This window comes from Tympanuchus pallidicinctus, unplaced genomic scaffold (genome assembly GCF_026119805.1).
Source record: "Tympanuchus pallidicinctus isolate F22 unplaced genomic scaffold, pur_lepc_1.0 scaffold10, whole genome shotgun sequence".
In the NCBI taxonomy this organism is placed as follows: Eukaryota; Metazoa; Chordata; class Aves; order Galliformes; family Phasianidae; genus Tympanuchus; species Tympanuchus pallidicinctus.
In genome coordinates, this window is record NW_026294619.1 from 12,533,814 (window position 1) to 12,546,689 (window position 12,876).

The 12,876-nt window shown below is 38.6% G+C and overlaps 1 protein-coding gene across 7 annotated transcripts in view; it reads right to left on the bottom strand.

Moving 5' to 3' along the window:
* The window catches only part of GABRR3 (gamma-aminobutyric acid type A receptor subunit rho3), a 52,518-nt gene that overhangs the window by 18,410 nt on the left and 21,232 nt on the right, over positions 1–12,876 (bottom strand). For 2 of the 7 annotated variants that reach the window (XM_052703219.1, XM_052703234.1), the window contains exons 2-4: positions 12,268–12,321; positions 10,771–11,276; positions 3,416–3,528 (exon numbers count right to left, since the gene is read on the bottom strand). In XM_052703219.1, coding sequence (XP_052559179.1) covers positions 3,416–3,528; positions 10,771–10,898 — 241 coding nt within the window. In that variant the 5' untranslated portion in view covers positions 10,899–11,276; positions 12,268–12,321. Of the gene's footprint in view, positions 1–3,415; positions 3,529–6,029; positions 6,131–6,950; positions 7,010–10,770; positions 11,277–12,267; positions 12,322–12,411; positions 12,546–12,876 lie in introns of those variants that run through there. The other 5 variants (XM_052703243.1, XM_052703275.1, XM_052703224.1 and 2 more) reach the window with 5 other exon arrangements.

Consider the following 12,876-nt stretch of genomic DNA (forward strand, 5'->3'; position numbering starts at 1 on the left):
ATTCTAAAACTTCTTCAACTTACCCATTAGTTAACTCTAACTAACTCTATTAGCATTGATCCTGACAGGTCATTAAGACAAAAGAAAACAAAAATAAAGTTGTTATACTTCACACACACAGATAGAGAACTTACTTGTACATAATGACAATTAACATGTGGTTCTCCAATCACCAGATTTCAAAACAGTTCAGAGACCATATGGAAAGACTTTATAGTTAGCAAAACAAAGGCACAGAGGAATAAAAGAGTGACAATTTTTCAAATGGCAATGTAAAGTTTTAGCATGTGGGAAAAGAACTCAGGTAACCAAGAACTCAAATTCTGCCAGTACATTAAATTAAGAAAGTTTTAAAAAATGGTGTGATATGGGAAAATAGATGTGTAAATATAGAAAGGAACATCATTTTAAAAGGATTTCTAAGCGTGACTCACTAAAACAACATTGTCAATGTATATAGTTTTGGCTGTCAAGACAGCCTGCATGGTTGTCCTCATATCTGAGCTGCCAAAAGTCTCTGTTCAGCATCTCATACTGACATGTGCTCACCCTCATCTCCAAAGAGCAATAACATTTCTTTCTCTCGGGAGAAAGAAATCAGCCATGTGAGCAGGGTCATGATTGTTTCCAGTAATGCTACAGCCAGTAGTATCAGTGTCCACAAGCTCTATATTCATTTGCCCCAACTCTTTTCAGTGCAGATGTTTGCTCAGTTTACAAATAAAATTTAGCATGAGCTCTGTTTTTCCATGATTAGAAACACTAAAAACTCTAGGTCCTGTTATCTGCTTCATTCACTTTACATATGTGGGGCTAAATGAAATTAAACAAGCCAGATTTAGATTTAAGAGTTTAGTGAACTGAGGAATCTCCAGAAGGTTAAAAACAGTGTAAATTTTCCAGCTGCTTCTTCCCCTAAGCTGGTACAAAGGATGATTTATCTTTTCGAGGGAAGGGGCACAGTAGAAATTAACAAAATTTATCATTCCAGCTCCATGACATACCCAGGAAATCTCAATGAGATACACAGCAGGGAAAAAAAATTGACTCTCTTTTAAATTTAAAGAATGATTTTAAAATACTTCTTTTTCATGTAGCTATTTTGACCTGTTTTGTTGTTGTTTTAATTTTTCACATCAGTAATGTGAATTCACGCATTGTGCTGAGCTGAATAAATCATGCACTGTGGCTCGTGACAGATCTAAGCCCTTGAGAAATCACAGTATTGAGCTGCTTTATTACATTTGATAAAACAAACCCAAAATCTCATCTGTTTTAAATACATAAAATCGCAGGATTCTAAGTCTTCATACAGTTCAGAGCCATGTTGGGGCTGTGAGAGCAGTGTCAAGAAGAGAAAAATTAGCAAAGTCCTTGTCCCCTATCTGTGTCAGCCCCAGTGTGTTGCTATAATGAATGTACTGCAAGAGTTGATGGTGGCAGTGCCCACCTTGTGAGAAGGATATAGGTGATTTCTAGACAGTGTCTGTGAGGCAATGGCATCTCTAATTTCATCTTCTCTAGTTACGTTTCCTTCTACTGCACACTTATCCAACAATGTTTGTCAGAGAAACTCATACCCTGCCGTCAGACAGCAAGTCTAGGTATGTTATTCAGATTTATGTTTCAGCTTTTGTCCTATGATGAGGTCACAGTTGTGTGCTAATCGTTGTTCCTCATTAACCTGTCTCTTCTAGAAACCAAGCCATTCTTTATACTGTAACAATCACTGAAATCTACAGTAAGACCGGAACAATGGAGTACAAATATACAATCAACATTCATTTCATTGAGACTTTTTACTGTATGCTGTAAAAAAAAACATATCCATGTTTTATTCTTAAAGAGATCGAGTTGTAAGTATTCCATTTATTAAGAGAGTTCTGAAAACACAAAAGCGTGTAAACTCTTGGATATGAATTTACAAGTGTCACCTATGCCACTACAGCATGTGAAGAGCAGAGTAAAGCATAAAGCTGGAATACTGTTCTGCTGAAAGCTATTTCTGAAAGACAGGAGTGCAGCTGAAATTGTACCCATGGCAATGTGATTATTAGGAGGACTGTGCAATGAAGTCAGTGGAAAAAAACACAGCTGGCTTCAAAAGGAATTGAATGGGCTCTACGATTAGTCATCTGAAAATAAAAGGACAAGGGGAAAAAGCCTGGTACAGATTTGCTGGGTACAAAAATTTCACATGGACTGTGGAAAATTAGAATTGCCAGATAACAGGCTATATTCTGAAAGCTGCTTTTATGGACATTAGAAGTACTGCTTTCTGGGATGATCCAGTGATAAAGTACATCTTGAATTGTTGTTTCTTTCATGGAAATGCTACTTCTGAGATGTTGCTCTCAAAAATTCAAATGCCTTGTGTGACAAGGCAGGTAGTAAGAGGAAAATAACCAGAACGAAAGATACTAGGCTAGGCAGGAATTAGGCAAGAGGTAATTCTAACTTTGGCAGCCAAGATATAGAAATTACTTGATTATTTGTTAGAAGACAGGGAAGATTTTAGTTCCTTGACAAGCCAAAATTCGTAGAATAATGACAAACCCTTTCACACTCCACCAATGCATCCAGAAAGGCTTTTCTTACTCCATGTTTCACTCTCCTGGCATGCTTGCCAGGCCCAATGTCCCCACAGCTGGTGTCAACAATAGCTCCACAGGCTTCAGCTAGCCTCCCAGATTTGTGCCTGTTTACACAGTTGATTATTGCTCTTCATGTATTTTATTTTGGCTTCATAAACCAGAGCTGTTCAGTTTGCTTCCGTGAATCATGAATGCTGAGCTGATGACACAAAAGCTCAGGTAAAAGCTTAATTATAGGGCAGCTTTCTCATTTTACCTCCCATGAAAGAGTCATGGAGGGAGTCAAGGAGAGTCAAAATCCAAATCCCATTCAATACTCACAATATCCACATGCAATTTAGTTAAATGAATAATCATCATAGAGCCCAAAAACACAGAAACTGCATGGTAATAAACTGAAGGCCTGCTATTAAATGTTATGCAGAGTAAAGATTTAGGAATTAATGTTACATTTCAATCTCTCAAAACAAATACAATGACTAACTAATTTGCTAATTGCTACTGAACTATGCAGTTTCCAGAGAGACCTTAATCAATATGAAAGAGTAGTATTCTAACAATATTACCCGTTGTTTAGTTTTGAGAAGAAGACAATTTGAATATTTTCTCCTACTGATATGCTAAACAAAATATAGGTGCTTTGCTTTCAAGTATTTTTTGGTTTCTTCTTTCTTTTCTGAAGCTCATCAAAGGAAGTGAGCTGCAATTAAAGCTGTCATGTCATCCAATTTTAAGTGGCATTGCCTGTCAGCATTTAAGCAACTTACAGATCGAGAATGAACCATTAACAAGTGCAGCACTGGTACCTGCTACTTGCTTACCTCCAAATCCAGGTCTCAGTGCAAAGTCATGGTCCTCTATGCGAAGAAGCTGCTCAGATTTAAGTGGCCGGACTTTGGTGCTGTCAAGTTTCCTCATTTTAATATCTCGTTTGCTATGTTTAAACAAAATAAAAAAGAAAACTTTTTTTTTTTTTTTTCTTGCCAACAGGAGGCTCATTTAATGAAGCAGAGATTCAAGAACACTGTACAGTTGACAGTTGAATCTGGAGCGATAAGGGAAATTACTGCATTACTAAAGTTGGAGAGATCCATATTGCGAAAGGTGGGGAAATCAGATATGAAGGCACCCAGGTTCATGAGGAACACCTATTACAACTTTTATTGCATACAAGAAATTCACTCAGAGACTGAACCTTTCACTATGCAAGAGATGATAGCCAACTGAAAAAAATGGCACTGTCCACATTACCGCTTTCAACAACGACTTGGAAATAGCACTGTATATCCATGGTTTTAAAATACTTCACATTATCTATATTACAGAGACAACTATATTTTTATTAAAAATGGTTTTTTGATTTTTTTTTTGTTGTTTGGTTTGGGTAGTTGTTTTTTTTTCCCTTAAAAGTTCAAATGAATCAATAATTTCCCTGAAGAATTCTCAAACTGACAGTCCTGGATCCAGGAAGTTGCTTTTTGACATCCTCTCAAACATCCATCTTTTGTGGCCATGTCACACACTAATATGTAATTTCTTGTTTGTTTTTTGCTCGTTATCTCATCCTCTGTTTGCTGGTCAGGTACACAGTATTCATTTGTATCATACAAGTACAATCTTTGTGGTTTATATCATGTTGCACATAACTGAGCCTCTGGGAAGCACAGAGGCAACACAGATGAACCTGTTCAGATGTTCTTAGCAGGTTGCCATGAATTCTGCAGTTCTTCCTAGGGACTGCTGCTAACTCTCTTCCCTACATAGAATGTACTGCACCACATTGCAGATTCCATGCAGAAATTCACTACCTGAGAAAGGAACCGATGTGCTATGTATGCAATTTAAAATGACCAGTAGCTGCCCATCACAGTGCAGCCTTCCTGTCCATTTTTCTTGTACACAGAAAGTATGTCGCAAACAGCAGGGAGGTCCAATACGTACTCATATCCCAAAGTACTTGGGTTAAAACACAGAGAATGTCTGCAGTCAGTCTTGGCAGCTCAGAGAGGCAGCCTTTAGAAATAATTGGTTATATTATTTACTTTGGCTATAAGGAAAATGCTATGGTGCTTCCTTTATTTTCCACTCTTTCTTGCATGACCTGCTCTAAGCGGCTGGCTCCAAGTAGTAACAGAAGCAGCCAAACCTTAGCTGGAGCATTAAGCTTAGTTTGGGGCATTCCTTTCATGAAAGATGTGGGAAGTTCTTCCCACAAACTTCCAAATTAAACTGCTGCTTAATTTGGAGGAAGAAGACTGAGGGAATGCGCCACAACCTTCAGAACACATAACGAGATTTTACAGGGCCCTTTTTCCATGTCCTCTCACAGGTAGGATCAGCAGTGGCAACAAGGGAGATCTGTGTCATCCCCTGGTGAGAACAGATTGCTTGGGGAGGTTTTGGGCTATATATTAGACAGAAATCTGTAGGAATGAATTAAATACAGCTATGTTGCCACAGGCAAGGAAATCTCCCTAGAGATCATTTCGTTCATGCCTTTTGTGATTCACTGAGACTTTGCTGCCAGTGACTCTAATTGTTACTTCAGACTGAATGATTGAAATTTGTTCTAACTATTTGCCCTGTAGTCAAACACTGAATAGTATGAGGTACAGAATACTGTAAGACAAGGTGTATCTGCAGCTATTTTGTTTTTTTTTCTCCTCCTTCCACTTCCGAGCCCCTATTTGAATAATGAAGGCCAAGAAATTACTTCTAGAAATGCTACGTTACAGGGATGCTATGATGTCACTGGCTGCTAGGACCACAACCACTGGGCTTGACCAAGTTTGTCTACCTATCTGTTCTTGAATTGTGGTAGTGCTGCAAACCACTGAACCAAAACCCTGAACCAAAATCATCCATCCAGTCATCCATCAGGTATATCAAAGAAAGACATTAGTTTTCTCATTATTAAAATTACACGGATGCTAAAATGAAACCTCATGCATCAGAGAATTAAAGCTGCCATAAGCAAGCCTGTCTGTGTCAGAGCAGAATGGGCAGTAGATACAAACACCTGAAGTGCTCTGTAATGGGTGTGCAGGAAAATTCTGCTGTTTGGGAATTGATTGTAAGAGGAAATGCTGAATTGTGTTCAGAGTGCTTTGGCACAACTAATTCAGTTTGGAAGCACTACGTTATTTGTCACTAGATATGCTGAGGAAGATATTTGCTTGAGGCTCTCATGATTTCACAGGAAGAACAAGGCTGAAGCCTTGGTACAGCTATTACAACTTCTTACTGGAAACAGATATGTGACTGAGGAAAAATTTCCTTAGTCATCTCAAAAGGGAAACATAAATCAGGAGATTTTTCTTAATAAGCCACTGAAAATAGTGGCTATAGGATTTTGATGCTTCTCCCATTTTCTCACATGAGGAAAAACAATCAGAAATGCTGTGTAAATTAAAAGCACCTTTTATGTCCACTTACTTGAATAGCATCTTCAAGCTGATGCTCTATACACAAATGGTGGAGTAACTATAAGTATTTCTAGCTGCTCTCAGAAGTGGTTATTCAAACTAGGAAAGATCCTGCAGGGGTCAGAATAGTACTTCCATTACAAATATGTAGCATCTTTTCTTCAGTACCTTGCTTTGGCAGGAAACAGTTTTTAATTGTAAAGGGGAAAAAACCCACTTACATGCAGTTCTACATATTCTTGACATTAATTTCCTGGATGCTGGTACCACTGCACATGTAAAGATATCAGCTTTCCTAAAAATCCCATTTTAAAAAATCTAAAATGTATTTTTTAAAAAACACACTTATGCTTCACTTTTTTCTCCTTCTTGCCTGCCTCTCCCACCCAAAGCTAAGAAGTGTTCTCCAGCAGATATTCCTTTAACATCAGCATCTGGACTCCAGATGTTGTTCCTTGGCTAAGAGTTAGAGTATTACATTCTCCTCACTGCAGCTTTACAGTTGTTTAACTGATGACTTGAAGGGAATTGCATACATTTGTTTACTCCCAAGAAATCCTAGACCCATATCTTGCTATTGATTAGTAACACAGCCTTGTGAAATCACCAGCAGTTATTTTTATGAGTGCTCCTTCCCATGGAGCCAATTCCATTAAGCAGCAGATTTAACTAGTGTAGGTCTCAGAAGAGATTCTCAAGGTCATTCAAGACCACAGTAGTGTGGCAGTTGCCAGTGGAACACTTTGTTCTCACAAAAGCACACCAAAGACATAGCTTATGTTTCAGTGGCCTGTTTGTTACACAGCTTTGGCTAGAGCACAAGTCTAAATGTTGCAGTTGATTTTCTATCCTTGTTCTGTGGCAGACATCAGACTGCATTGTTTGAGAGGAAAAGCCCGCATGCACTTAAGGAAAGAACATCTCTCTTTACCTGCCTAGGGTAGTTGTAACAAATGGATATCTGATGGAGGGGTTGGTGTCGGCATAGATCTGGGCAATGGAAAAAAATGGTCTTGTCAGACTCAGTGAAGCACGTGCTCAAGAAACAACTGCTTTCGGTTATAACAGCTCTACCTTTCACGGTTGCCTTTCAGACAACATTTACATTATGTAAATGAAATTGTAGCCTATAATTAAATTCCAGCTGAGGACATAAAAAGCATTCGAAGTGTTTCAGATCACATAGGGAAGACACCTTTACTGGCATTTGTACAGAAAACTATTGGAAGCACTAGCTCTTTGTATGAAAAACTAGTGACATGGTGTTTGGATTCTTCACTACCCAGTTTTGTTTCATGATCCTGTGGCTCAACTCCTTGTTGCCTTACGGAGCTTTCAGAGAGCAGCTTGTCACTATCTAGAAAACCAGAGCAACTAATTCAGAATTCTTTAACAACAACTAAATATGTGGCAGGCTTCTAAGAACAAACTCATCTGCTCCATCCAACCTTGAGTAATTAACAGGAAGTAAAAGGTTCTGCTCAAGGAAATGAGATCATATCTGGCTGAAACATTTAACCACAGACTGCCAACAGTATAGTTCCATAACCAGTGGCTTCTGGGGAGTGATGTAGTTAGTAACCTAACTGGTTGCCTTTAAGTTACCAGGTTATTGAAACTTTTCTATGGTTCAAGGAGAAACCAGACAAGTTCATGGAAAAGAAACCCACAGAAGGTCACTAAGTCTGCAAAAACTACACCAAACATAGTAGGTTTCTGAGGGAAATACAGTGATTGGACGCCCAGGGGCTATAAGGAGAAAATATTTTCTGTGTTTGCTCTGTACTTAATCTGCCAAATTGCTGCTTAAAGCCACTATGAGAAACAGGTCACAATCGTACATGGACATTAGGCCAAATGCTATGCGGCTCTTCTTCTGTTTTAATGCCCCATGCTACTTACAAGAAAGCAAAAGCCTTTGCAGGAAATTATAAACATCTTTCCAGCACCATTCTCATCTTGATAGACTTAGAAAAATCTGAAACTCACATCCCAGGAATAATAGGCAGGAGAAGTGTTGCTTTCTGTTACACTAATTTAGTACCCAAGAATACCATACTTCCTTAGCAGAGAAAAAGTTATCTCATCGCATTCAAAATGAAACTAGGTAAGTTTATAAAAAGAGTACTTGGAAGGACTCTCTTGTGAAAAGAATACCATGAAGGGCCCTAGATTTAATGGTCAGAAAGTTCTTCACAATGGTTTGTTCCTCAGGTACTCCAGCTACTACCAACTGAAAGGTGGAATTACAGAACTTATTCCCAGGAGAGTTAGTGGAATTACATAGCAATGTAACCTCAGAAACTTTTAACTCATTTGTCTCATTTTGAAACTCAGATAAATGTAGGCATCAAAACTGCACAGTTTTCTCTCTCTCTCTCCCTCTCCTCTCCTCTCTGCGTTTCCAAGTGTTCAGTGATATCAGCAATACGTACGGTCGAAAAGCCTAATATTTGGACAGTCAAATGTTTTGTTCTTTGCTTTAGGAAATGGACCATGAAAATAATCTCTTTCTCGTGTACTTTTGGTTAATGCTTTAAAATCTTCTTTACAAGAGAATGCAGACAAATAGCTTTGGAGGGAGAATTGGGTTACTCTATTAAACCAGTGGAACTTGTAGGTTAAGTAACATTTTCACATGGGATTCTTTCTAAAAGGCCACCCATTTAACCAAGGCCATCTGTCAGCTGTGTCCCTAATAACTCTGGTGCTGGCTGAAAGGTTTTTCCCCAGAAAGAAAAAGAGGCCGGCAGAAAGTCAGACCGTGTTGCAACACACTGGAAGATAATGCTGTCTTTAGAATCAGAATCAGAGAAAGAATCAAACAAAAAGAAATTAAATGTGTTTGGATCCATTCCACAGAAAACCTGATTTGCAGCTGTTAAGCTCTGGCATCTTCTATGGCTCATCTTCTTCCCAATTCCAAATTTTAAATCTCCAGGGCCTAGCAAAAGGTACAGAAGGCCAAACCTTTGCCTCACACAAAGAAAACTGATACCCCACTCAGCATTATCTGAGGATGTAGTGCTGGCATTCCCCCTTGCTTCTATTCTGTTAACATCCTTCTTCTGCTTGTCTCACAGGACTGTTCTGTGAATCCATTTGTAGGTACTGTAAAGGTCTGTGAAGATGGAGGTGATAATGTGCTAGTATTGTTCCTGTTCTTGACCTGTTGTCTTGTGGCAAGAGGTCAGCAGTGACCAGCAGGATGTCACATTTGCTGTCTCCTCCCATCAGGCTTCTCTCCTCCTTTCTAAATTAGTATGCCAGAGATGAAGCAGCTCCTCTCAGCTACTGCAGAACAGGATGCATGCAAATAACACTAGCATATGTTTCCCTTTCACCACTGACAAAAATGTATTGGTAAGCTTAAAACAGACCTTTACTCCTACAGTGACGGTAAGATATTTTATTCTGTTCCAATTTGATTCTTAACTGCTTCCTGAGACTAATAAAGTCTCATCTTGACTTCATCTTAATATTAGGTCTAGTTCTGTTTATTTTGTTTAATTACAACAAATAATTACACACTCACATTCACTCCAAAACTATTAGTGTTTGAAACAGTCTGCCAGTAGGTGTTCTCTCGAGCATTTGGCTTAGACCAAACTTGAACCTATGACCTTGAGAAAATCCAGAATCCAGAAATACCGAGCTATATAGCATCTGCAGGCACTTGCATTGTGTCACTGGGATATGTTCTCTTGCCCCACATTGCTTAACCATGAGTTTAACAAGATCTGTGAGGACTCAAAGGTATATCACTGCTGGATTGTCACATGCAGAGAGATACAGAATGTAAACAGCTGTATGCCTGTTATAAAGTATGTAATTTTAAAAATTGCTCACCCACACTAGACGAGCCCAACTTACTTTTCCTCAGTAGGTGATTATTATGAACAAACCACCAGTTCCCCTATTTTAATAGGGGGTCAAGGACATGGAAAAATGCAACAATTCCATCATTTCTCCTTCCTTACATAGGGCTACTTATTACAGTGCCTCCAACATCTCTATAAAGACAGACTTTGCTGGATTATCACTGGTACTCAGTGGTCTGTTTACATGCTATGAGAGGCCCCACATCTAAAATACGAAATTGTGGTTATAGGAAAAAGCACAAACACTTTGCACAGAACATTTAATGTGGAAAGGTTTGTATCATTATTTCTTTTAAATCACTTACTTGACTGGAAAGACTAAGAATGGATACAATCTCCTTTCCAAAAGGAGAATTGTACCTAAAAGTATAGGCATGTTCCAGAAAGGGAGCACATTGTGTCATCAATAAACATAAAGTACAATTCATCTCATTTACTACTGTAAGATTGTCTTCAGTATCTCGATAACGTAGTTACTCTGCTGTTTAGTTAATGGCAGTCATTTTATAACATTGGCATCAAACTTTGGAAGGCATTTGTACTTGTAATGGGAGTGAGAGAGTTAAAATACTCAGTGTATCACAGCAGTATTCTGATATCACACAATTTCAAGGAGCTGTGTGCGGGCATGTGCACAATCATACGAAATGTACAGGAAATCACAGTACGAGATGTCTAGTTATGAAAAACTTCTGATAATTAATAGTTTACCATTTCTCTTTTGGGAGCACTCTATCCATGCAATATGTATAGTATAAATTCAGAAACTGGCAAAACAGGGCAATAAACAGACAGGATGCGTTGAAAGACTGCTGACAGACAGCATAAGGTTTATCAGATGAACACAGACAGAGAGAACATGTTGCTTACCTGTTATGCTTTCTTAAGAATGAGAATTGTTGTCGATGGTGAAGATGGTGATGCTGACCTTGAGAGCTGTGTAGCACTGCTGTCGGCCACAGGCAGGTAAAGAACAGAAGCTTAATGACCAGGACCATCTCTTCCAAAGATAAATGCACCTGATCAGCCAATCCACCGTGCTGACTTTTTATTTTTAGTGTTTTTACTGTTTAGAAACAGCATATCATACAAGGGATGCACGCGAAGAAAGGCATTACTGAAGAAAGAAAACAGTGGCATCCCAGTTCTGATGTCCTCGCTGAGTTCCCCTCATATTTTGGCAAAACATAAAAATTCCTTAAGCTCTACATCCCTGCAGCATCTGCTGTCAAATCAGAAGCACCTTACTTTTAGAAATGTAGTAAATACAGCACTTTGTTTTGCCGGGCTGCAGTCTGATCCATTGCTTCCACTCTTTCAGCACAGGAGCATATTTGAATTCTCCATCACCCGCTCAGTAACCTCTTCAACATAGCCTGTGCAGGCAAAGTGATGTCAAACATTTAATCCCCCTTAAATCCCACACAAAACCATACAAAAATCTGCTTTAATGACAAAGGTCTCTAAATTAATCTTTCTTTCTATATATGTGTGTATCTGCTCAAAATAATTTTCTGTAAAGATCAAGCTCGTTCATTAACTGGTTACATTGCACTGTCCTCCCAACCATTAACATCATTTCTGATTCTGTGATCTGTAGTATAAAGCAATTTGTCTCTAAGTACAGAATGGATAATGTCATGAAAAAAGTCCAACTTACATGTGAAGTCTCATTTCAATATTTCAATACTCCTGATTAACACTGGGAAATACTGACAATCTTTTTTTTTTTTTTTTTTCCCCACTAAGCTCTGCATTTATCCTAAATGTATAAAGTGCGTGCATGCCTAAGCATCCCTACACCACCCCTAATGTTATCTTAATTTCATTTAGCCTGCTCTGCCCGTTCAGTGGCAAACTGAATTGCAAAACATTTTATTAATAAAACGCTGCTTAGGCATTAATTTCAGGTGCCTATTTCTCCAATTAAGGGTGATAAGATCTCCTGTGGATTTAGAACTGTGCAATAGCTAATGCACCTTCTTAGCTGACAAAGCCAATATATCCTTTTAAGACTAAGTTCAGTAAATACCAAAACTGTCAGCATATGTTATTGTTCTTTACCTAGTAAGTGAGAGAGAAGAGACTGAAAATTAGAGGTGGAAATCCCTAACCCCCATCTAAATAGGTAGAAGTAATGCAGGTCTCCTCTCAGCAAGCTTCTTCCCAAGTCAGACAAACAAACAGGGAAATAAAAAACCCACCCACTACTTTATCTGCTGAGACTGTTAACATCAAAGCATAACAGGATAATCATTTTGTGATGTAGGCATCTGTCTACTTACAAGTCCCCATGAGTCTCAACTAAATCTATTTGGCCCAAGAAATAACCATCATCAGATGCAATTATTTCCAGGAGGAGATTACCTGCTAATTCCTGATGAATTTTCCATGTGGAGTTGAATAGCTATCTTCCTGTGACTAGAAAGAAAAAGAAAGAACATTTTCCTTCCCAATCAGTACAAAAATTGAACAGTGTTTGATTAGATTAAAGGTCTCCAACACTATTACCCCTCGCACTCTTCACTGTTCATGTTGCAGTCCTTTCTTGCTCAGCAATCTCAGAGAAGATTATTTGTAGCCTGACGTGGGGTTAGCCAGATAGTGTTTCCAACAGCTCTTAGTGGATCTCCAGGGTAGATTTTCTGGAGAAAGTAAACATATGCCAAAATATATAACACCTTTAACAGGCTCTATTCATCTGTACTGTTGTCTAGGGGGAAAAGGAAAATTCAATAATAACTCTAATGAGAATTCATTCCAGGTAGAGAAAATACTTGGAAACAATACTTGTTTCCAAGCCTATCTGGTTAAGCTGTCCAGTCTCATCCAGCCTACATACATCTAAGTATCAGAGTATCATCATCTGATGAACTCACCCAAGAGAAAACATCCAAGAGCCTTGAGTCCTCAGCTTTCCCTGCCCAATCACAGGCATTACAGTAGCAGCTACAGTAGCAAACCAGATTAAAAACA